General features: G+C 36.3%; 1 protein-coding gene across 2 annotated transcripts in view; it reads right to left on the bottom strand.

Moving 5' to 3' along the window:
• The window catches only part of galnt9 (polypeptide N-acetylgalactosaminyltransferase 9), a 147,258-nt gene that overhangs the window by 6,242 nt on the left and 113,683 nt on the right, over positions 1-27,333 (bottom strand). For both annotated transcript variants that reach the window (XM_088618116.1, XM_088618117.1), the window contains 3 exons: positions 5,034-5,219; positions 2,953-3,090; positions 804-899 (listed from right to left, as the gene is read on the bottom strand). In XM_088618116.1, coding sequence (XP_088474242.1) covers positions 804-899; positions 2,953-3,090; positions 5,034-5,219 — 420 coding nt within the window. The remainder of the gene's footprint in view (positions 1-803; positions 900-2,952; positions 3,091-5,033; positions 5,220-27,333) is intronic.

The following is a 27,333-nucleotide window of genomic DNA, read 5'->3' on the forward strand; positions in this document are numbered from 1 at the left end:
TTATCATTAATTTGTCATTCAACATTAATGGAATTGTCTGTGGTATTGCAACATTGCATTTAGTCTCCATGCCATGAAATAGCTTTTTAACAACACAATTCCAGACAGGTTCATGAAATAACTTTATTGCTTTCATGCCTATGGTACTATGATCTTCTTATACAGAAAAAAAGTCATACCATTAACATATTTTCTCTATTTGCATGCCTTTTAACACCTTCTGCCTGTCTCCCCTGGCCTGCAGGGAATGATAATAGCTAAAATCTAACCTGATGACAGACTTCTGCTTGGCTCTTGTGATCAGCTATGATGAAATGTTGATAACTTTATCCATTATTTTATTCCATTGCCAGGAAGTAAATAATTGTACTGTCCTTTAAAGCAAGCTGCAGGAGTCTCTAATGGCCAAGTGACATTTTGTGTAGTAGTGGAGGGCGAGGCATACTGTAAGTGAATATTAAACAGTGAAAGTGTCCTCAGACAGGGATTCCAGGAATTTAATGGGGTTTACAAAAACATGTTAAGGAGAAAAGGCCACCCCTATACATGCCAAAAACCCAGTCTTCTAGTGTTGAACCTTACTAAAGGGCTAGATGAGCCAACCTCTTCTCAGTTGTAATCTCTCATATTTTCTTATCTTCCCTACATTGCTCACTTTCTCTCCAAAACACCCTAGCTCCCCTGATCACTCCTAGAGTACCAATTTGTCAAGGGAATCTCTTTGCGTAACAGCCCTGGACAATTAAAGGCAACCATGGCGTCCTGGTGTAGAGAGAGAGAGAAAAAAAAATAAAAGCACCTACCTGAGATGACATCCCATGGCATGGATATAGAATGGCTTTATCATCGTCTTCAGATCCCTGGTCTAAGCAATAGCCGCTGGCCTTGCTGTTTCTCACCTGGGGAAGAACCAGACAAAAAAAAGAAAAAAAGAGATGAAAGGAATATTTATCACGTAGTGGTTTACTAAGAGCTTCTAGACAAGCATCACTGATCTGTCAGGACAGCAAAAAGCCTTCAGGTGTCCACGCCAAGTTCTGAATCTGTATATCATTTATCTTGACAAATGAATAAACAGTGCTTCCACCCCTGCTGCTTCCATGCTTCTCAGCTGATTTTGGGGAGCCATTATTGCTATTATTTTTAGTAAGGATACAATATTCCAAAATCTAGATAGATAGGTCCATATCTGTCAGTCCAGAGAGTCCATCCTGGTTTCCATGGCATTAAGTCAACAGAGAACACATGACTTTACTCCTGAATGGGTCGACTGTCCATTTATAGAGGTGGGTGGATAGGAGCAGTGAAGATAATGTATCCCATTCTAGGCACAACTATGGGGACTAGAACCCACAGCACACAAGCCATGAACCCAGAAACCTAACCACCACACTACGGTCCTCCTATAAGCTATCAAAACAAAATGAAAACGAGATAAATATGAAAAAAAAATGACAAATAGATTTGCAGTAAGAAAGAAGTACAGATGATGCAAACCATTCCTTTATAACAGTGTGAGTTACTCCTGCCTCAAGACCTGATTCATACCTAATTCTATTGACTGCATATGAGACAGTGTGTGAAACATTTGCAGTATTAATTTGCAAAGAATGTCTGACCACCTATTCACCGTGATATCACTGTGGCAGCCGGATCTTTATGTTACAGTGGGATGTGTCCCGATCTGGTGCTTTCACTTCAGTTCATACAGTACTAAGACTTTAACATCACACCTTGCATTCTTATAGAGCAATGCTTATGAGTTAGATATGCCAGACACTTCACTGTGGTAAAGATCACTGGCAAATGAAAGCAGTTTTCAGTAAACACTAAGTCAAAATAATATAAAGTAAGCCGAATTCATAATATTTCTATATGTAGAATTACTGTAGTTGTAGGACAAGGCATTCAGCACATTAGTGGCCTCCTTCTTTCAATACTGTCTAATATTCCAATAATATTGTTACTTCTGTTGTGAAATCAATGTGAAATAGATTGTCACAATTATGAGGGTAACTGTTAAAACATCTTTTTCAGCTCAAAAAGCCTACAGTTTTAGGTATAATTTAGTGATGTATATCATCCTTGGCTTAGTAAATCGAACATGGATGTCTGTTCCTAAAGTGTTGAATTCAAACCCAATCACCTACAGTCCTCATTTAAAACAATAGAACTAGACACAGTTGCTATGGGAACATAACATTCTATTACATCTCTCTGTTTTTAATGCTTTATGTAACATTTTGTTCTATTTAACAAAAATAAATGAACGAACATTCATTGACAATGAAATTGAGCAGAGGTCTATTGTTTAAAGTCGATGTCCCACATTTACAACAATAGTCTGAAACAATAGAATGGTCTTGTTTGCAAATAAGTGTTCTATCTTGACATGAAAAACCATGAATAGTCCTGATTATCCCGATCCTCCATAGCAAATTCAAACATTATTTAACTGAACACAAACTATCAAAGTGATATTATACAGCAATGATATTTTAACTGCATGTACAATATTAATAATCTGATATGTAATTCTGCAAATGTTTATAGTTACTTTTTGGCATGTATTGTTTTTTTTTATTTCTGCTGCAACAAAGAAATAGGACATTAAGTGAGTGGCCAATAATATAATTCATAAATTTTCTCAATCATTTGCAGATATGACAGGCAACACAACGGCAACACATGACTCCTTTTGTACACTTTCCCTGTCAAGTCTCTGACTCCATTATAATCTGATCATATATTTGAAATTGTTCTCCTAGTTTACTTTACAATGGAGATTACAGAGCACAGTACAAAGGACTGACACTGTTCATTTCATTTTGAGTCATCATCTCTGGAACAATTCCTTTAACAGCAAACATTTCCATCTGAATCACTTTTTTTTTCTAACAAACAATGATTAAAACCTTAAAAATAAGGATTCAGTTTCAGTTCAGTTCGTACCTCTCCATAGGTTATGGTGTTATTGTAAATCCTCATCTCAGGATAGACATTTTCAAGATACCACCGGAAACTCCGACATTGCAGTCTTTTTCTCAAGGAGATTCTTTCCGAAACATCTCCGAAATCAACACCAGGGTTCTGTTAAATTAGCAAAGAGGGATAGAGAAACTATCAATGCACAAACGTTTAGAGAATTTTCTCCTTTTACTTTTAACATGAGTCAGAAGCAGCATAAAACTTTAGAAAGTGAGCTGTAGGAATAACATTGGTTAAAATGCAGTAAAAGAAAGCATTATTAAACTTGCCCATTTTTGCAGTCTATTCCCAAACACCATGCCCCATGTAAGGCGGAAATATACACTTTCATATACACTACTGTTTTATCTTTAACTGTCTGAAAGCGCATTCTGCAGCATGACAACTAACACACCAAACGTGGAAAAGACCTATCCTATTGATTCTGAGGTGAACTTTTTTAGGCAGTGTTTACAAGAGAATGAGTGTAATGCCACTCTCATGAGAATCCCATTGTTCCTCCATTAGAGCTGATGCTATGCTTTGCAAATTTTAATCAGGTCTTTAATTATGAGAGCTCAAAGCACTCATGGTATAATGTGGACACCTTCCAAGATTTATGATGAGAATGTATAATAGCTAAAACAGACTCTGGTGTTTAACCTCCAAAGTGCTTCATTAAGTGCTCCGGTATTTCAAATGCTGTGTGTAAATATTTTAATTGCAGCACCTACAGTACTCTTCAAGAATTATTTTGCTAGGTCTTTGAAATTGTAGCTCACGATGCACGCATCATATTTTAGATTTCAATAAATCACCATTTTGTTCTGTTTACTTTAGCTTTGTTTCATATCTTATATTTTAAAAGTAATTAACTTAATTATGTGCTTGAGGAAACCATTTACTTGTAGCATTTCAATTGCTTCAGTAAGCAGGGACATGCATACTTAAAGTAATGATGACAGCTACTTCAATTACTGGCTTACAATATTTCTCACAAGAAGAAACATTGAGGGTGGGGTGTGAAGGTCACTACACTCATTTAAGCATCTACATAAATTCCCTGTTTTCAAAAGGGTGGGTTGTATCCAGCTATATCCAGAATTTAGACCACAGAACTGTTAAATTAAAAATAAATCCAATAAACGAAAACAGCTAAAAATGATATTTGGTAAAGAGAATGTCAGGATTTATTGTATTGGTGAATATACTGTAGTATGTGCAATTTTACCATGAGGTTAATGTTTCATGGCATGGTCATCAAGTTGTTGCAAATTTCAGGTTTGACTGGACCAGAGAGTTTCACTTGATAGATACAGTATGGTTAGAACTGAGACAGAATTGTGTATAAACACCATGAAAACAATCTTCACATTTGTGTATTCAAACTAATGCTACTGATCCATCTGATATTTTTAACATTTGCATCCTCCAAATTCTAAATAGTTTTTTGTATTACTGCTAAGTCTACAGCAGGTTTCGTGCTTAATAATAAGCTGATCCTGTGCTTGTTTGCATTGACTGGTAAGTGATCATTAACCCATGGGATGCAGAGAGGTCACATTTTAGAGTGTTTTTGAATTCTACCTCATTTGCACATCATTTCAATTAGTCCTCAACATTTACTGGGCTAGCCATTCAAAGGTATAACTCCAGTATTGCACAGCCATGTTTATATACAGTAGCTCATTCTAAATCATCTAATGATTTATTATGTTTTATTAAATAGTTCTTTACCAAAGATGAAGATTTTTAAGAAACAACTGGATGAGATCCTTGGATGAATTAACTACTGACTGCTAAATGGCCCCAAAAGCCTCCTATTCTTTGTAAACTTCCTTATGTTGTTCTGCAAGATCAATAACAGCTTCCAAGATAATGGACTTGCCTTCCTGAAGAAATTAAGAATCATCCTGTAGCTCAGTAATATGAAAATTGCTTTTCTCCTGAGGAGCAGGCAAATCGAAAGGTCCAACAATGTTACAGTTGACAAATGTTTCAAAAATGCCAGCCTAGGAATAATTCCCCAAAAAACAACAGCTTTAAGAACATGCAAAAGTACTCACATTCATAGGTATGTTCCAGGCCATGTATACATGGGACTTGAATTCGTCCATCCACACCTCTGCGGCTCTCAGTGCGTTCCTCTTTGCATAGTAATCAATATCGTTATTGTAAGGCTTCTTTGTGCGTTCAATGTGAGCGACTCGGGCGCAAGGCAAAACCTCCATACTGCCGCCACACTGCCACACCTGAAAGAAAATAAGTGTTATGCCTGGGTACTAACATTGAAATAACACTCTTGCTTCGCCTTGGCTTTTTGTTTGAATCCACATATTAGTATTTATGTTAGGATGATGCTGGAGAATTGATATTGTACAACTTTGAAAACATGCCATGTTGTGTGTGTGTGTGTTTTATAGCAGGTTTACACGCAGAACATCTGCAAGTCTGGACTTATATCAGTTCTGTTCCCAGGGCACCTCTCTACACTTGATCTCAATATCCATTCCATGGATTAAAAACTATTAAAAGTTTCAGTGCAATATAAACCGATGTTTCATTAAGTTACATTTGCTCAACATGGATTGCTGATCTTAACATTTTTTATCTGATATGTTTCCTTCTTGCAATACAGGTGCAGAGTCAGCTCTCTCAGTGCACAGCCTCTCACAGTGCACTTGAATGTTCTTTTACGAGTGACCATAGGTACAGTACTACCAAGGGATGCATGTATTTTTTGTTTTTCTTTGTTTTTAAACGTGCACACTCACTCACATACAGTATGCATCCCCCACCCCACTGTAAAAGGGTGGTAATTTGCTTGTTGTTCCAATTAAGTTTGTTGATCATTATTTTCTGCTGAGGTTTGTAAATTCGCAAATTACTGGCTTTGTATTACAACAAGCCTCCAGAGCGAATAATGGAAACACTCCGTCTGATATGATTATTTTACGTACTGGCTTTGTGAGGCAAAATCTTTCTGCTCATCAGCAAAATGAAACAGAACACAGACAAAAAAAAAAAAACCTTAAGCCCTTCTTTTGTTACATTCAGCTCTGTTACTAATACCAGCGATTAACAAACAGACATGGTGATGTCCACTCTGTCATAAGTGCTTTATTTCCAACACTCTGTGTAAATTGATACAGTAATGAGATAAGCCGATCAGTGTGACGCGAGCCATTTTGAACATAGTCTTGTCTCTTGTTGTCTTCCCTGCAAGATGGATAGTGTGAATCTGCCATGATGATTAACATACAGTACTGAAGAATGGCTATTATCAAGGGCAAGAGTTCATGAGGTGCTGCAGCCACTGTGCTGAGGCAGTGCACTCAGGCACCTTCATATGGGGATTCTACAGAGAAATACCGCAGATCAGATTGCGTTCTTTTTCACGGACACTCTGGAGATCTGTATGATAATACAGAGTGCAGAGAGGAATAAAACAATGCTATTTTCATGTTACAAAAAGCTCAGGAACTATTAATGTGCATGCTATGATATATTGGATCTACCAGTTTTCTGTGCGTTTTTTTATATCCACAGAATCAGTGTAATGAATCAGTAAATCTTTGGCAAATACTCTTGCATGAAACAATATAAATTGACTTTTAAAATGTTTGTTGACATGTTTATTTTCACATGCAATTATTTTTCACATCCACACCATAGCTATAATGTTTGATGTGCCCTGCAAATAATATCTGCGGTAGATTATACAGGAGGGGTTGTTGTTGAATGTTTTATTTTAAATTGTTTTCTTTGAACATATACAGCTTACACACTTTTCTGTTAAAGAAAATGACATTCAGATTGGAATGCATATGTTCACCAAAGGCATGCATATTTTACATTAAAGAAGTAAAAAATGAGAAAAACAAACAATTTACTCAGCATCTGAAATTTCAACTGCCCAAAGTACTTTTTCAAAACATTTTTGGTGACAGATCTGACAGTCCTTCAAAAGAAAACTCAATTTTCTGACCGGGGGCTAGGAAATTGAAATGCCTTGTTCAGTTAATCTTCAAGTGTTGCTGGCTTGGCAGGTAGGACTGGCTATTCCTAAATTCTGTACGATTCTAAGCAAGATGGAAAAGTGACAAACTGAGGGTAGCATTCCTTTTAACCTGTCAACAATCTTGGGGCCAGCAGCTTTTTACTTTAAATTTGAGATGAATTACCAAAATGTAGAAACAGACGAAAAATGACAATAAAGGAAATTGAAAAGCTGTCCTTAATATCTGCGAGAGTCCCCTGTAATTGCTTTGCCTAATGAAACTTCAAGCTACGATGCACCTTTTCCCAGTGAAAATGAATAAACAGTACACTATATTGTATCTCTGGTAGACACAGACGATTTTTATTTGGCAAGGCAGTTAGAAAGAGTGCATTATTCATAGTTTTCAAGCCCTTTTTCTTTAACCAAATGTTGTCTTTGAGAATCCCAGTAACATTCAGCTAGTACATACTGTACAGTACTGTAGCACAATGTGCATAAATACTGATGAATGTCTGAAATAGGAAATTCAAGTACTGTGATTATCAAGGATATTTCAAACCTAATATACAGTAAACTCAGAAATGGTATTATAGGTTCATCAAGGTAATGACTTGTTTATAATAGAGCATACTGTATAACCTTTAGTCTAGCTAGATCATTTATAACTTTCCAGAAGAAAGGATGTCAGAAACATTGTCATTATTGTTTGCCTGTGTTTTATAGGCTATTGTTCTGTCTCAATTATTCTTTATTGTTTCAAAGTAGCTGATCTTTTTTTGAGTGGTACTTATCATGTAAATCAACCCAATTCTCTTGTATTTGCTAACGCATCGAAGAGTGGAAAAAGACATACTGTATTCGTCAGAGGAGTGCTTTAATGATTTTACAGATTTCAGCATCAGACAAGATTTAACAAGGCACTCTGGATATGTGAAGAGGGTAAGAGGCTGCAAGTGAATTCAGATGAGAATATGACACCACACTGAAACGTGGTTGAAATATATTCTGGAAAGATCATTATGTATTATTTGTAAGAGTACAACACCACCACTAAATGGATAAATGAGCTCCATGTTTGTTTTTGGAGTCAAACCCACATGGTTAGACTGTATCTGGATGATTAGAGATACAGCTGGGAAGGAAGGTCTGATGTCTCTTATGTACATGAGCAAAAAGATCAGGAAACAGTATAGGTAGTATGGTTGTTTTCCCTCTCCACAGATTTTCATTGCAAACTCTGTTGAGACTCTGAAAATATCTAACCATTTTGTACAGAATTGGTGGTTAGAAAATAATTGTGGTAAAAATAAAGATCAAAAGGTGTTTATTATTTTGCGCTACTCAATATAAATCTAAAAAATGTCCACAGAGACTTCAAGTTCAAAATCTATGAGTGTGTTTTGCTTTGTATCTGAAGCTGAAGTAATTTATCTTGGTTCACATTTTGCCATCTTCAAAGCATATATTCTATCTCCTGCATTTTTTAAATGTCTCCTCTGTGAGATGTTGCAAAGAGAAACAAATGGAACAAAAATCCCACTGAGTTGTCAAAAAACCTTAGAGGTATATATATATACAAAACTGTATAGCATGCTGATGTAGAAAGACAAGTATTCTATTTCCAAAAGTGCAATGATTTCTGTTTGTTTGTTTGAATGGTTTATGTCACTATACTCAAAAAGCATTCAATGGGACCACACAGATTGTGTATGGGGGGAGACTTTTATTTAAATAAAACTATTGTTTAAAATCAGACTTTTTATTTTTTATTTTTGTCATGTTTTCATGTTTAAGCATTGCCCTGAAGTGATTGACATTAATATCTTATGTTTTCTCATCAGATGATGAAAAGACTCTTTTACACTACAGTGATACATACAGTAGTACTGGTTTTAAATATACAGTACAATGTGGCTTTCTTTTATGTTCATATTAAGCACCTAACATAAGGACTAACTTTTTATGACTCCCTTCTAGAGTTTATATAAAGTTAAAAACACAGAGCCATTCATCATGTTACAAATCTCTGTATATAATGAATAACTAAACCCACTATACTGACAACACAAGGTTTGCATGCAAGGATTTCAGTATTTATCCTTAAGGGAATTCAAAGCCATTTCTCATGGTTTCTTACAGCATGTTTTACCACCTACAAAGCAAATTAATAGTTGTATAATTATAAACAAGATATTTTTCCTTCCAGTTTCCTGTATGTCTAATTTTCATTTGAATCATTCAGGTCTTCTTCTCTGTCAAGATCAATCATCACCACATAACCTGATAAGATCACTTTATTGGCCATATACAATTTCTCGTATTTGTCTTTTCACATGCCCCAACTTGCTCTCCATGAGACACACAGACGGAGAGAAGCTTGGGTTCAGAGCACAGGGTCAGCCATTTATACGACGCCCCTGGAACAGTTGGGTTAAGGCCTTGCTCAGGGACCCAACGGAGTAGGATTCCTCTGCTGGCTGCAGGATTTGAACCAGCAATCTTACAGCCACAGGCGGAGATCCTTAGCCACAGAGCCACCACACCGCCCTGCTGATGTATTATATATTATCACCAGTGTAATTTTGCTTTCAAAATCAGAGCTAAGCATTTTTTCTAGCACTCAAGTACACATTTGAAAGGACTTTTTATAATTTCAAATGATGCAAAGTTGGCAACAGTCGTACAGGCATTACTGAAAGATAAAAGTAACAAAAAATCAGAACTGTAAGCTGTTATTGGATATTATGATCTGTATGCTGGTACAGTTAAAAAAAGTTCATTACTTTCACAAAGTTTTGGTGAGGATCATCAAAATCGATCTCCATATGGTAGAACTACATTTTTATATAATACAGTGTTCTTCATACATCGTGAGTATTTGGAAAGTAGACTTAAATTATTACCAAATGTTCAAAGTAGTAATTTTAGATGCCTTGCAAAAAGTAATGTAATTAATGTTAATTTCACTGCATTTGATACATGAAACCCAAGCAAATTCCTTGCTATTAGGAATGAATGCGCTTCAGTTGAATATTTTAGTCTTAATTTTACAAATACTGATATACAGTATCTACAGTATTGTTTATATTATTTTTCACTTTGAAAAAAATCATTGCCATATAAAATGATATAATTTTATGAAAATGATAAAATTCAGTATTTCTTTAAGAATAAGCAACCAAAAATAAATTCATTGACTCTGTTGAGCTGTTAAGAAGAGGGACACACCTCACTATTGGCTGAAGAACAGGACAAGCAGAGAATCCAGCACTCAGCACCATTTCTTCAATTAATTATTTCTTTCACAGAGAAAACACATGAATCCCATTCACCCACTCTACCAGGATGTTACTTTTGTGACTGGCAATCCATAATTGTTGGGTATACTTGGTCACTCACACACTGCACATGTCATAGTTGGACACCTGCAGGACTTTGTGGTTTGCAGACAAGTGCTTTTATCCGTATAATTGGTGCAGCAGACTCAAAGATGTTCCACAATGAGAGCATTCCTCTGCAGAAATCTTGTCTTGACACACAAAATGGTGCCCTTTTCTCAAGATAAATGGACCCTTCAAAGAAAATTCTGTGTGTGTTTATAAAGCAAAACCTCCAGACTTAGAAACAGAAATGCATCCTTTTGTGTTGCTTTTAAAACTCAACCTTTTCTCTCTTTTTTTGCCTTTAATCACAGGCTGACCCAGTGACTATTTGAAAGCAGTCATGTCTGCACCAGGCAGCTGATTCCAAATATTCTTTTTCAGTGGCAGCCCCACTATACATATCATAGAGCTCAGCCCTCCTGTCTGTCTGACTGCCACTAAGTGCATTCCTCACATTTTTCTATTACCGCCATCTTGTCTCACTCAGCGCAATAGTGTCTGAGCAGACAAACTAATAAATTAGCAACAACAACAGCCTGTTTCTCAGTGGGGTATTGTTGGCTGCAGTATTAACCACAGGGCTGAAAGGTCTTTTGTGCTCACTAGGACTAGCATTATGAGAATTATATATGAAGTAATGTGGTGGAGCATTGGTTAATTGTTTTTAGTGCCATATGTGGAATTCTCTAACACATTATTGGGAGCCTTGGATACTGGGCACACACATTCAAGAAAATATACATTAGGGACGTGTTATATGAACGTGTCAAACAGCAACGGATGGTGTGGGACCCTCTTAAGCAGCCTTGATGTGTTTTCCCTTTTCATCACTACAGCAGTTCAATAAGCAAGGCAGTTTCTTAATAGCCCACAAAATGGAATCGACAGCAAAAATCTCAGTCTCTGAAAAAATCTGAAAATCAGACTCTGCAGTTCAGGAACGAACAAAGGCAGTCATTCGGCATCCGTCCCTTGAAACGGCACAGTGTGAAAACCCACTAAAATGTTTGCGTTTCAGTTTCAATTTAAAACCTCAGAACACAGAAAAAAATAAATCCATTGTGATGCAGATGGATACCAGGTGGTGCCTGACAAGACTATTGGCTCCTGATGTTTGTTACTTTCTTGGGTGTCTTCTCCTTATCTGTTGAGCTTTCTGCCAAGGCATTAGCAAAACTAATCAAACCAAATTACCAGGTTTCCCCAGACTCAAAAGGCGTAATTACAGTATGATGATTGCATGATTGCCAAGTGGAGAACATATTTGGAACATGCAGGCAGCGAAATGTCATTAAACAGCAGCTACTGGTTTATATATAATCTATTTTTTATAGCAAATGAATGTATACGCATTGCATCCGAGTTATCAATTACAAAACACAACAAAAATAATAATGTAATCACTTAAACGAGTTATGCAAATTCGGGTGAAGGAGATTTCAGCTGTTAAAATGCATTGACCAATGTGATTTTTAAAAAATATAAAATCACAATTATATGAATGATCCCATTCTAAACCTTAGTTTTCAACATGACTATACAGTATATACCAAATCCAATCTCGATAAACAATCTGGAAATGCCTGGAAAGGAAATGCAACCCCTAGGCTGTCAGGAACAATTTAGTTTGGCTATTTGGATCCCTTTACAAAGTGTTTTATTTGGTATTTAAACATCTTGGAGTCTCTTTCTGCCAGGCACAAAGCAGGATTTAAACAGTGTTTTATTATTAAAATGAATTCAAAATCAATGTACGCACTCCAGTTACTGATTGTTTGAAAGCCATCAATAGCAACTTAAGTTTACAAATATCAGATTACAAGCTAAAGTGCTATATATTTATACACAAGCATTTTTCCAAGCACTTTCCAAGCCCTATTTTACAGTACTTTTCAAGCCAACATTGGCACATACTTCTTGGCAGTCAGTGCTTCAGGATAAGCATCCTGTTTAAACCCTGAGAGATTTTGTGTTGAAGTTAATTTTAATTCCCTTTTGTTAATTCACTCTGAACAACCACCATGTGATTAAATGTACTGAAAACTGCCCTATTTCATTTATTATTTCAAAATGTTTACTAAAAAAATCACAGAAATAGTAAATAGCTAGCATGAATTTAAAGTCATGCCATTTGGTGGTTTAGAAACATTTTCTGATTAACAAAATGATATTTTTCAGAGTGTCTGTAACAATTCATGCAAAAATAATCTTTTATGCTTTATACTTAGATTCATCATCTACAAATGAAATTTGTGAATATCTTTAGGCAAAACCTAAATGCTCAAACTGAACAGTTTATAAAAAGTGAAAAAAGTTGATTGTCAGTTTTAGTCCTGATTCATTATTGATGTCACTGTAACCCCTAAAACCCAGACTGTTTTTTTTGTTTTGTGCACAACTATGCCACTTAGTTATTATAAATGGTGCTATGCCTCTTACTAACTTCACAAGTTCTTTTCATCTCCCAGAATCACTAGTGCATCCATTGACCAGACAATTATTATATTTCATATCCCATTTATTTCAGTCTATCATTCTACCCATTACACTTTATACAATTTATTCACCAGAGTCACCTATTGACCGAACAGTACAAAGCAACCCCAAGGGACTCAGTTGCCAACATATGACCCCAATGAGAAGTCCAGCAGCAGTTTTGGACTCAACCTCAGTGTAGTCAGTCCTTCAGTGGCTCTAAGGCAACTTCTGTCCTGGCCTTCCCCAACAACATGGTTCCCTCTAGCTCCCTCCTACCTTGATTTCTCTCCAGTCCAATGTCGGGCGGGCGGGTGGGTGGGTTAGATGATGCTGGACCACAGGTCCAGTTAAAACAGTTTGACAACTCCACACCTTGCCTGCAATCAGCCTAGATCAGCCTGTGCTCAGACGAATGCTTTTATAGGCTACGCCAGTTGGGAATCTTTTCCATTCAGGAAAATCTCTTCTTAATTGGGTGAACAAGACATAAGGAAATGTCCCTTTTCCATGTCTTGGCCATCACAGATGGAACATGAACACAGATAAAAAAGATGGGAGAGGAGGCAGTTATGTATTTGTATGGCTTTCTAGGGTATTTCCCAGCTCCACCATAGTGTAATGGATATGCACGCACTGTTATTAAGCTTAGAACAAAGGAAATGAAATTAAGAAGGATTAAAGAAGGCAATGCCAAAGTGTCAATATCCATAATTGCATGTGCCTTGTATAGGAGTAAATACATGACCATTATTCCTGGTATATTAATCACATACTGTGTGCCTGTATAAGATCATTATATTTTTGTAACCCACGTATATCTTTATTGCTGACAAGGTCTGAGTGTCCTAGAGGACAGTGTAATGTTCAATGCTCAAAGAATATTTAAAATGTTTACAGCAAGAAATGAGCAGCTAACATGGGCAGAAAGATATAAATCAACATAATTTCACCATCTGAAAGCACTTTATTTAAAGTTCTTGCTAGGAACATACTGATTGCTTGTGAGCAATTTGGGAGTCCTAGTTTAGAATAGGTGGATTTCTGCACAGGAATCAATCCCAGAGGTATTTTTGCATTGAATTTCTCCATCAAAGTCCAGCTGCTCACTTCTCTTAAATGGGAAAATCAGCAATCACTGAAGAAAAATGTTATTTTAAGTTTTCTACCAATATGGAAATTAGTCACTTGCAGAACTAGTAAAGATACCATATAAAGCATACATTTGTATTCCCTATAATGAGTGCTTGAGGAACTCGGTATTCCATGCTGGTATCTGAGCTGTCTGCCTCATAGACAGCAACATCTTTAAAATGTAATAAATAAAACATCACAAAGTGTAAATAATGATTTACTGAAGCTTTCACTTTTACTTATTTGAATACATTTTAGACTTAACTAGCACAAATTAGAAAAATGGTTAACAAATTCTATAGAAATGCCATTTTACAAGAGTGCAGCTGTTCCAAATACAAAGCAAATCAAGTGTTTCCATCCTACAAAAGCCTGACCTACATCGAATCCATATGCTTTTTCACAGTCAAGCAGTTATGTATAAGACAAATACAGCATGGTGTCACTAATGACCCACCATGGTGATGTAGAATGCTATAAACAACAAGGACCATCAGAGGTCAGTTTTATAAATCAGACCTCAGTGTACTGATAAAAGCTTTCCTTTCCATTCTATAATCTAACCAAATTAGCTGATCACCTGTCACATATCTGTCTCTAACAGCACTTCCGATGTTTCACTGCATACACGTGCTTCTCTGAGAAATCTGAAAGACACACGAAACAGACATAATGGCTTGTGTAGGAGGATATGTCCAAAACGTTCTTAAACCAGACAATGAGATTACTTTTCTTTTACTCATTTTGGCGTGATTTTCAGTCCTCTGTTGTTAAACATGATCGTTTATTGAAGGGAAAAATAATACGCACGGCTTTACATATGTTAGCATACTTTATGACCAAAGTGATATATTACGTTCACAACATATCGTCTGTTCGTGAAAGGCTCTCTGCGATCCACTTCCAGCCCATGCAGGAGTATCCAGAAGAAAGCAATTAAAGGATAATTGGGTATTAGGGAGCTTAAGAATAATTATCCCTCTGAAAACAGCCAGGTGAGCATGTGAAGAAGCAGGATCCATAAAACAAGGAGAGTAGATTATATGTGCAATTCCATCATAATCACTGATCAGCTAAAGGACAAAACATCATGTTATGTTTACTCAGTTAAATGGTGTAAAAAAAAAACAAAACAGGCACAAAAAGAAGCTCCTATCCTAACCTCTCTCTGCTTTCTTTTGCTTTCATCATGTCAGACCTGCCCATTTGTTGTTGTTGTTTTTTTGTCTTTGGCAATTGCTACTCCTATCCCCAATGGCTTTTCTGAACAAACTGGAGACGAAACTGAGGATATAAATAAATAGCAGAATTCTCCCCCGAGGGGCTACCGGTAGCATTCTGGGAGACGTGATACATGGCATGTTAAAAGTGGAATAGCAGGGTTTTCAGATAGACATGATGGACGATTATCTGCATTATTCCTAAACTAGTATCACTGCTCACCTTTACATGTATGGACTGTACTGTATATTATTAGTATTAAGTATCATACATGCATACCCATCCAATTTCATTTAATTTCTTTACCTCGTTGCATGTATGATCAGCAAGGGGTTGAGCAAATCCCATCTGATAAATATTTAGCACTTATTAGAAAACTGAAACATGTGCTTTCATCTTCTATAATTCAGATACCTATATGGACATCCGGGAATCAGCGTCAGAATCTTTAACATTTAAAATAATCTTTTCTTACTCCTTGTTGCTGCACATCTTTTAATTTCAATTTGTCTGCTGTCCATTGTGTCCATCACTGAAGCAATTACTGTACTGCCCAAACACACATAACACCTTCTTCAATCTCTACAATTTGTGTGGTTTGGCAAGATTGCTAACTCTTTTCAAACTAATATTTTGATGCCCTGAGCTATATTTTCTGCTTAAATGAGTTTATGGTTGCATTATGTTTTTTTGAAGGAAATCTGAACCCTAACCCTAACTGGCCCAAACCCATAGCTAGGGTTAGGGTTGGAATTATTAGAACACATAGAGGATGTTTGATGGCATGGTTGTGTTTTAGGACAGAAGTAATGTTTAGGAAAAGTGATAGTTCAATGTTATCTTCACTTTTTTTTCTTGCATATGTGGCTCTATAGACTGCATGGCCCTACATGGGACTGTTGTCTAAATTGACCACAAAGCAAAAATGTGAAAGAATGTGGTTAAGCTTTGCAAACCATTGCATTGGGCATTGAATGCACTACCAGTTTAACGGATACAGCTAAGGTTTATTGGGTATTCCTGACTTTTAACCTACTTAACCCTGAAACCATGCTCATTGAGAGCACCATTCAGCAGGAAATTTCCAATAACAATATACTTGTCAAAAATAAAATTGCACCACAGTTGATACAGTTTGTGTGGTTTGGCAAGGTTGCTAACTCTTTTCAAACTAATATTTTGATGCCCTGAGCTATATTTTCTGCTTAAATGAGTTTATGGTTGCATTATGTTTCTTTGAAGAAAATCTGAACCCTAACCCTAACCGGCCCAAACCCATAGCTAGGGTTAGGGTTGGAATTATTAGAACACATAGAGGATCTTTGATGGCATGGTTGTGTTTTAGGACAGAAGTAATGTTTAGGAAAAGTGATAGTTCAATGTTATCTTCACTTTTTTTTTCTTGCATATATAGCTCTATACACTGCATGGCCCTACATGGGGCTGTTGTCTAAATTGACCACAAAGCAAAAATGTGAAAGAAAATGGTTAAGCTTTTCAAACCAATGCATTTGGCATTGAATGCACTACCAGTTTAACAGATACAGCTAAGGTTTATTGGGTATTCCTGACTTTTAACCTACTTAACCCTGAAACCATGCTCATTGAGAGCACCATTCAGCAGGAAATTTCCAATAACAATATACTTGTCAAAAATAAAATTGCACCACAGTTGATACAGTTTGCGTAGTTTGGCAAGGTTGCTAACTCTTTTCAAACTAATATTTTGATGCCCTGAGCTATATTTTCTGCTTAAATGAGTTTATGGTTGCATTATGTTTCTTTGAAGAAAATCTGAACCCTAACCCTAACAGGCCCAAACCCATAGCTAGGGTTAGGGTTGGAATTATTAGAACACATAGAGGATGTTTGATGGCATGGTTGTGTTTTAGGACAGAAGTAATGTTTAGGAAAAGTGATAGTTCAATGTTATCTTCACTTTTTTTTTCTTTCATATATGGCTCTATACACTGCATGGCCCTACATGGGACTGTTGTCTAAATTGACCGCAAAGCAAAAATGTGAAAGAAAATGGTTAAGATTTTCAAACCAATGCATTTGGCATTGAATGCACTACCAGTTTAACAGATACAGCTAAGGTTATTGGGTATTCTTGACTTTTAACCTACTTAACCCTGAAACCATGCTCATTGAGAGCACCATTCATTAGGAAATTTCCAGTAACAATATACTTGTCAAAAAATAAAATTGCACCACAGTTGATACAGTTTGTGTGGTTTGGCAAGGTTGCTAACTCTTTTCAAACTAATATTTTGATGCCCTGAGCTATATTTTCTGCTTAAATGAGTTTATGGTTGCATTATGTTTCTTTGAAGAAAATCTGAACCCTAACCCTAACAGGCCCAAACCCATAGCTAGGGTTAGGGTTGGAATTATTAGAACACATAGAGGATATTTGATGGCATGGTTGTGTTTTAGGACAGAAGTAATGTTTAGGAAAAGTGATAGTTCAATGTTATCTTCACTTTTTTTTTCTTGCATATATGGCTCTATACACTGCATGGCCCTACATGGGACTGTTGTCTAAATTGACCACAAAGCAAAAATGTGAAAGAAAATGGTTAAGCTTTTCAAACCAATGCATTTGGCATTGAATGCACTACCAGTTTAACAGATACAGCTAAGGTTTATTGGGTATTCCTGACTTTTAACCTACTTAACCCTGAAACCATGCTCATTGAGAGCACCATTCAGCAGGAAATTTCCAATAACAATATACTTGTCAAAAAATAAAATTGCACCACAGTTGATACAGTTTGTGTGGTTTGGCAAGGTTGCTAACTCGTTTCAAAGTAATATTTTGATGCCCTGAGCTATATTTTCTGCTTAAATGAGTTTATGGTTGCATTATGTTTCTTTGAAGAAAATCTGAACCCTAACCTTAACCGGCCCAAACCCATAGCTAGGGTTAGGGTTGGAATTATTAGAAAACATAGAGGATGTTTGATGGCATGGTTGTGTTTTAGGACAGAAGTAATGTTTAGGAAAAGTGATAGTTCAAGGTTATCTTCACTTTTTTTTTCTTTCATATATGGCTCTATAGACTGCATGGCCCTACATGGGACTGTTGTCTAAAACCACAAAGCAAAAATGTGAAAGAATGTGGTTAAGCTTTGCAAACCATTGCATTGGGCATTGAATGCACTACCAGTTTAACAGATACAGCTAAGGTTTATTGGGTATTCCTGACTTTTAACCTACTTAACCCTGAAACCATGCTCATTGAGAGCACCATTCAGCAGGAAATTTCCAATAACAATATACTTGTCAAAAATAAAATTGCACCACATTTGATACAGTTTGTGTGGTTTGGCAAGGTTGCTAACTGTTTTCAAACTAATATTTTGATGCCCTGAGCTATATTTTCTGCTTAAATGAGTTTATGGTTGCATTATGTTTCTTTGAAGAAAATCTGAACCCTAACCCTAACCGGCCCAAACACATAGCTAGGGTTAGGGTTGGAATTATTAGAAAACATAGAGGATGTTTAATGGCATGGTTGTGTTTTAGGACAGAAGTAATGTTTAGGAAAAGTGATAGTTCAAGGTTATCTTCACTTTTTTTTACTTTCATATATGGCTCTATAGACTGCATGGCCCTACATGGGACTGTTGTCTAAATTGACCGCAAAGCAAAAATGTGAAAGAAAATGGTTAAGATTTTCAAACCAATGCATTTGGCATTGAATGCACTACCAGTTTAACAGATACAGCTAAGGTTATTGGGTATTCTTGACTTTTAACCTACTTAACCCTGAAACCATGCTCATTGAGAGCACCATTCATTAGGAAATTTCCAATAACAATATACTTGTCAAAAAATAAAATTGCACCACAGTTGATACAGTTTGTGTGGTTTGGCAAGGTTGCTAACTCTTTTCAAACTAATATTTTGATGCCCTGAGCTATATTTTCTGCTTAAATGAGTTTATGGTTGCATTATGTTTCTTTGAAGAAAATCTGAACCCTAACCCTAACAGGCCCAAACCCATAGCTAGGGTTAGGGTTGGAATTATTAGAACACATAGAGGATATTTGATGGCATGGTTGTGTTTTAGGACAGAAGTAATGTTTAGGAAAAGTGATAGTTCAATGTTATCTTCACTTTTTTTTTCTTGCATATATGGCTCTATAGACTGCATGGCCCTACATGGGACTGTTGTCTAAATTGACCACAAAGCAAAAATGTGAAAGAAAATGGTTAAGCTTTTCAAACCAATGCATTTGGCATTGAATGCACTACCAGTTTAACAGATACAGCTAAGGTTTATTGGGTATTCCTGACTTTTAACCTACTTAACCCTGAAACCATGCTCATTGAGAGCACCATTCAGCAGGAAATTTCCAATAACAATATACTTGTCAAAAAATAAAATTGCACCACAGTTGATACAGTTTGTGTGGTTTGGCAAGGTTGCTAACTCTTTTCAAAGTAATATTTTGATGCCCTGAGCTATATTTTCTGCTTAAATGAGTTTATGGTTGCATTATGTTTCTTTGAAGAAAATCTGAACCCTAACCCTAACCGGCCCAAACCCATAGCTAGGGTTAGGGTTGGAATTATTAGAACACATAGAGGATGTTTGATGGCATGGTTGTGTTTTAGGACAGAAGTAATGTTTAGGAAAAGTGATAGTTCAATGTTATCTTCACTTTTTTTTTCTTGCATATATGGCTCTATACGCTGCATGGCCCTACATGGGACTGTTGTCTAAATTGACCACAAAGCAAAAATGTGAAAGAAAATGGTTAAGATTTTCAAACCAATGCATTGGGCATTGAATGCACTACCAGTTTAACAGATACAGCTAAGGTTTATTGGGTATTCCTGACTTTTAACCTACTTAACCCTGAAACCATGCTCATTGAGAGCACCATTCAGTAGGAAATTTCCAATAACAATATACTTGTCAAAAAATAAAATTGCACCACAGTTGATACAGTTTGTGTGGTTTGGCAAGGTTGCTAACTCTTTTCAAACTAATATTTTGATGCCCTGAGCTATATTTTCTGCTTAAATGAGTTTATGGTTGCATTATGTTTCTTTGAAGAAAATCTGAACCCTAACCCTAACCGGCCCAAACCCATAGCTAGGGTTAGGGTTGGAATTATTAGAACACATAGAGGATGTTTGATGGCATGGTTGTGTTTTAGGACAGAAGTAATGTTTAGGAAAAGTGATAGTTCAGTGTTATCTTCACTTTTTTTTTCTTGCATATATGGCTCTATACGCTGCATGGCCCTACATGGGACTGTTGTCTAAATTGACCACAAAGCAAAAATGTGAAAGAAAATGGTTAAGCTTTTCAAACCAATGCATTGGGCATTGAATGCACTACCAGTTTAACAGATACAGCTAAGGTTTATTGGGTATTCCTGACTTTTAACCTACTTAACCCTGAAACCATGCTCATTGAGAGCACCATTCAGTAGGAAATTTCCAATAACAATATACTTGTCAAAAAATAAAATTGCACCACAGTTGATACAGTTTGTGTGGTTTGGCAAGGTTGCTAACTCTTTTCAAACTAATATTTTGATGCCCTGAGCTATATTTTCTGCTTAAATGAGTTTATGGTTGCATTATGTTTCTTTGAAGAAAATCTGAACCCTAACCTTAACCGGCCCAAACCCATAGCTAGGGTTAGGGTTGGAATTATTAGAAAACATAGAGGATGTTTGATGGCATGGTTGTGTTTTAGGACAGAAGTAATGTTTAGGAAAAGTGATAGTTCAAGGTTATCTTCACTTTTTTTTTCTTGCATATGTGGCTCTATAGACTGCATGGCCCTACATGGGACTGTTGTCTAAATTGACCACAAAGCAAAAATGTGAAAGAATGTGGTTAAGCTTTGCGAAACCATTGCATTGGGCATTGAATGCACTACCAGTTTAACAGATACAGCTAAGGTTTATTGGGTATTCCTGACTTTTAACCTACTTAACCCTGAAACCATGCTCATTGAGAGCACCATTCAGCAGGAAATTTCCAATAACAATATACTTGTCAAAAAATAAAATTGCACCACAGTTGATACAGTTTGTGTGGTTTGGCAAGGTTGCTAACTCTTTTCAAACTAATATTTTGATGCCCTGAGCTATATTTTCTGCTTAAATGAGTTTATGGTTGCATTATGTTTCTTTGAAGAAAATCTGAACCGTAACCCTAACTGGCCCAAACCCATAGCTAGGGTTAGGGTTGGAATTATTAGAACACATAGAGGATGTTTGATGGCATGGTTGTGTTTTAGGACAGAAGTAATGTTTAGGAAAAGTGATAGTTCAATGTTATCTTCACTTTTTTTTTCTTGCATATATGGCTCTATACACTGCATGGCCCTACATGGGACTGTTGTCTAAATTGACCACAAAGCAAAAATGTGAAAGAAAATGGTTAAGCTTTTCAAACCAATGCATTTGGCATTGAATGCACTACCAGTTTAACAGATACAGCTAAGGTTTATTGGGTATTCCTGACTTTTAACCTACTTAACCCTGAAACCATGCTCATTGAGAGCACTATTCAGCAGGAAATTTCCAATAACAATATACTTGTCAAAAAATAAAATTGCACCACAGTTGATACAGTTTGTGTGGTTTGGCAAGGTTGCTAACTCGTTTCAAAGTAATATTTTGATGCCCTGAGCTATATTTTCTGCTTAAATGAGTTTATGGTTGCATTATGTTTCTTTGAAGAAAATCTGAACCCTAACCCTAACTGGCCCAAACCCATAGCTAGGGTTAGGGTTGGAATTATTAGAAAACATAGAGGATGTTTGATGGCATGGTTGTGTTTTAGGACAGAAGTAATGTTTAGGAAAAGTGATAGTTCAATGTTATCTTCACTTTTTTTTTCTTGCATATGTGGCTCTATAGACTGCATGGCCCTACATGGGACTGTTGTCTAAATTGACCACAAAGCAAAAATGTGAAAGAATGTGGTTAAGCTTTGCGAAACCATTGCATTGGGCATTGAATGCACTACCAGTTTAACAGATACAGCTAAGGTTTATTGGGTATTCCTGACTTTTAACCTACTTAACCCTGAAACCATGCTCATTGAGAGCACCATTCAGCAGGAAATTTCCAATAACAATATACTTGTCAAAAAATAAAATTGCACCACAGTTGATACAGTTTGTGTGGTTTGGCAAGGTTGCTAACTCTTTTCAAACTAATATTTTGATGCCCTGAGCTATATTTTCTGCTTAAATGAGTTTATGGTTGCATTATGTTTCTTTGAAGAAAATCTGAACCCTAACCCTAACTGGCCCAAACCCATAGCTAGGGTTAGGGTTGGAATTATTAGAAAACATAGAGGATGTTTGATGGCATGGTTGTGTTTTAGGACAGAAGTAATGTTTAGGAAAAGTGATAGTTCAAGGTTATCTTCACTTTTTTTTTCTTGCATATATGGCTCTATAGACTGCATGGCCCTACATGGGACTGTTGTCTAAATTGACCACAAAGCAAAAATGTGAAAGAAAATGGTTAAGCTTTTCAAACCAATGCATTGGGCATTGAATGCACTACCAGTTTAACAGATACAGCTAAGGTTTATTGGGTATTCCTGACTTTTAACCTACTTAACCCTGAAACCATGCTCATTGAGAGCACCATTCAGCAGGAAATTTCCAATAACAATATACTTGTCAAAAAATAAAATTGCACCACAGTTGATACAGTTTGTGTGGTTTGGCAAGGTTGCTAACTCTTTTCAAACTAATATTTTGATGCCCTGAGCTATATTTTCTGCTTAAATGAGTTTATGGTTGCATTATGTTTCTTTGAAGAAAATCTGAACCCTAACCCTAACCGGCCCAAACACATAGCTAGGGTTAGGGTTGGAATTATTAGAAAACATAGAGGATGTTTAATGGCATGGTTGTGTTTTAGGACAGAAGTAATGTTTAGGAAAAGTGATAGTTCAATGTTATCTTCACTTTTTTTTTCTTGCATATATGGCTCTATACACTGCATGGCCCTACATGGGGCTGTTGTCTAAATTGACCACAAAGCAAAAATGTGAAAGAAAATGGTTAAGCTTTTCAAACCAATGCATTTGGCATTGAATGCACTACCAGTTTAACAGATACAGCTAAGGTTTATTGGGTATTCCTGACTTTTAACCTACTTAACCCTGAAACCATGCTCATTGAGAGCACCATTCAGCAGGAAATTTCCAATAACAATATACTTGTCAAAAATAAAATTGCACCACAGTTGATACAGTTTGCGTAGTTTGGCAAGGTTGCTAACTCTTTTCAAACTAATATTTTGATGCCCTGAGCTATATTTTCTGCTTAAATGAGTTTATGGTTGCATTATGTTTCTTTGAAGAAAATCTGAACCCTAACCCTAACAGGCCCAAACCCATAGCTAGGGTTAGGGTTGAATTATTAGAACACATAGAGGATGTTTGATGGCATGGTTGTGTTTTAGGACAGAAGTAATGTTTAGGAAAAGTGATAGTTCAATGTTATCTTCACTTTTTTTTTCTTGCATATATGGCTCTATACACTGCATGGCCCTACATGGGACTGTTGTCTAAATTGACCGCAAAGCAAAAATGTGAAAGAAAATGGTTAAGATTTTCAAACCAATGCATTTGGCATTGAATGCACTACCAGTTTAACAGATACAGCTAAGGTTATTGGGTATTCTTGACTTTTAACCTACTTAACCCTGAAACCATGCTCATTGAGAGCACCATTCATTAGGAAATTTCCAATAACAATATACTTGTCAAAAAATAAAATTGCACCACAGTTGATACAGTTTGTGTGGTTTGGCAAGGTTGCTAACTCTTTTCAAACTAATATTTTGATGCCCTGAGCTATATTTTCTGCTTAAATGAGTTTATGGTTGCATTATGTTTCTTTGAAGAAAATCTGAACCCTAACCCTAACAGGCCCAAACCCATAGCTAGGGTTAGGGTTGGAATTATTAGAACACATAGAGGATATTTGATGGCATGGTTGTGTTTTAGGACAGAAGTAATGTTTAGGAAAAGTGATAGTTCAATGTTATCTTCACTTTTTTTTTTCTTGCATATATGGCTCTATAGACTGCATGGCCCTACATGGGACTGTTGTCTAAATTGACCACAAAGCAAAAATGTGAAAGAAAATGGTTAAGCTTTTCAAACCAATGCATTTGGCATTGAATGCACTACCAGTTTAACAGATACAGCTAAGGTTTATTGGGTATTCCTGACTTTTAACCTACTTAACCCTGAAACCATGCTCATTGAGAGCACCATTCAGCAGGAAATTTCCAATAACAATATACTTGTCAAAAAATAAAATTGCACCACAGTTGATACAGTTTGTGTGGTTTGGCAAGGTTGCTAACTCTTTTCAAAGTAATATTTTGATGCCCTGAGCTATATTTTCTGCTTAAATGAGTTTATGGTTGCATTATGTTTCTTTGAAGAAAATCTGAACCCTAACCCTAACCGGCCCAAACCCATAGCTAGGGTTAGGGTTGGAATTATTAGAACACATAGAGGATGTTTGATGGCATGGTTGTGTTTTAGGACAGAAGTAATGTTTAGGAAAAGTGATAGTTCAATGTTATCTTCACTTTTTTTTTCTTGCATATATGGCTCTATACGCTGCATGGCCCTACATGGGACTGTTGTCTAAATTGACCACAAAGCAAAAATGTGAAAGAAAATGGCTAAGATTTTCAAACCAATGCATTTGGCATTGAATGCACTACCAGTTTAACAGATACAGCTAAGGTTTATTGGGTATTCCTGACTTTTAACCTACTTAACCCTGAAACCATGCTCATTGAGAGCACCATTCAGTAGGAAATTTCCAATAACAATATACTTGTCAAAAAATAAAATTGCACCACAGTTGATACAGTTTCTGTGGTTTGGCAAGGTTGCTAACTCTTTTCAAACTAATATTTTGATGCCCTGAGCTATATTTTCTGCTTAAATGAGTTTATGGTTGCATTATGTTTCTTTGAAGAAAATCTGAACCCTAACCCTAACCGGCCCAAACCCATAGCTAGGGTTAGGGTTGGAATTATTAGAACACATAGAGGATGTTTGATGGCATGGTTGTGTTTTAGGACAGAAGTAATGTTTAGGAAAAGTGATAGTTCAGTGTTATCTTCACTTTTTTTTTCTTGCATATATGGCTCTATACGCTGCATGGCCCTACATGGGACTGTTGTCTAAATTGACCACAAAGCAAAAATGTGAAAGAAAATGGTTAAGCTTTTCAAACCAATGCATTGGGCATTGAATGCACTACCAGTTTAACAGATACAGCTAAGGTTTATTGGGTATTCCTGACTTTTAACCTACTTAACCCTGAAACCATGCTCATTGAGAGCACCATTCAGTAGGAAATTTCCAATAACAATATACTTGTCAAAAAATAAAATTGCACCACAGTTGATACAGTTTGTGTGGTTTGGCAAGGTTGCTAACTCTTTTCAAACTAATATTTTGATGCCCTGAGCTATATTTTCTGCTTAAATGAGTTTATGGTTGCATTATGTTTCTTTGAAGAAAATCTGAACCCTAACCCTAACCGGCCCAAACCCATAGCTAGGGTTAGGGTTGGAATTATTAGAAAACATAGAGGATGTTTGATGGCATGGTTGTGTTTTAGGACAGAAGTAATGTTTAGGAAAAGTGATAGTTCAATGTTATCTTCACTTTTTTTTTCTTGCATATATGGCTCTATAGACTGCATGGCCCTACATGGGACTGTTGTCTAAATTGACCACAAAGCAAAAATGTGAAAGAAAATGGTTAAGCTTTTCAAACCAATGCATTGGGCATTGAATGCACTACCAGTTTAACAGATACAGCTAAGGTTTATTGGGTATTCCTGACTTTTAACCTACTTAACCCTGAAACCATGCTCATTGAGAGCACCATTCAGCAGGAAATTTCCAATAACAATATACTTGTCAAAAAATAAAATTGCACCACAGTTGATACAGTTTGTGTGGTTTGGCAAGGTTGCTAACTCTTTTCAAACTAATATTTTGATGCCCTGAGCTATATTTTCTGCTTAAATGAGTTTATGGTTGCATTATGTTTCTTTGAAGAAAATCTGAACCCTAACCCTAACTGGCCCAAACCCATAGCTAGGGTTAGGGTTGGAATTATTAGAACACATAGAGGATGTTTGATGGCATGGTTGTGTTTTAGGACAGAAGTAATGTTTAGGAAAAGTGATAGTTCAATGTTATCTTCACTTTTTTTTTCTTGCATATGTGGCTCTATAGACTGCATGGCCCTACATGGGACTGTTGTCTAAATTGACCACAAAGCAAAAATGTGAAAGAATGTGGTTAAGCTTTGCGAAACCATTGCATTGGGCATTGAATGCACTACCAGTTTAACAGATACAGCTAAGGTTTATTGGGTATTCCTGACTTTTAACCTACTTAACCCTGAAACCATGCTCATTGAGAGCACCATTCAGCAGGAAATTTCCAATAACAATATACTTGTCAAAAAATAAAATTGCACCACAGTTGATACAGTTTGTGTGGTTTGGCAAGGTTGCTAACTCTTTTCAAACTAATATTTTGATGCCCTGAGCTATATTTTCTGCTTAAATGAGTTTATGGTTGCATTATGTTTCTTTGAAGAAAATCTGAACCCTAACCCTAACTGGCCCAAACCCATAGCTAGGGTTAGGGTTGGAATTATTAGAAAACATAGAGGATGTTTGATGGCATGGTTGTGTTTTAGGACAGAAGTAATGTTTAGGAAAAGTGATAGTTCAAGGTTATCTTCACTTTTTTTTTCTTGCATATATGGCTCTATAGACTGCATGGCCCTACATGGGACTGTTGTCTAAATTGACCACAAAGCAAAAATGTGAAAGAAAATGGTTAAGCTTTTCAAACCAATGCATTGGGCATTGAATGCACTACCAGTTTAACAGATACAGCTAAGGTTTATTGGGTATTCCTGACTTTTAACCTACTTAACCCTGAAACCATGCTCATTGAGAGCACCATTCAGCAGGAAATTTCCAATAACAATATACTTGTCAAAAAATAAAATTGCACCACAGTTGATACAGTTTGTGTGGTTTGGCAAGGTTACTAACTCTTTTCAAACTAATATTTTGATGCCCTGAGCTAT

Source organism: Lepisosteus platostomus, chromosome 24 (assembly GCF_059453375.1).
Source record: "Lepisosteus platostomus isolate fLepPlt1 chromosome 24, fLepPlt1.hap1, whole genome shotgun sequence".
Lineage (NCBI taxonomy): Eukaryota > Metazoa > Chordata > Actinopteri > Semionotiformes > Lepisosteidae > Lepisosteus > Lepisosteus platostomus.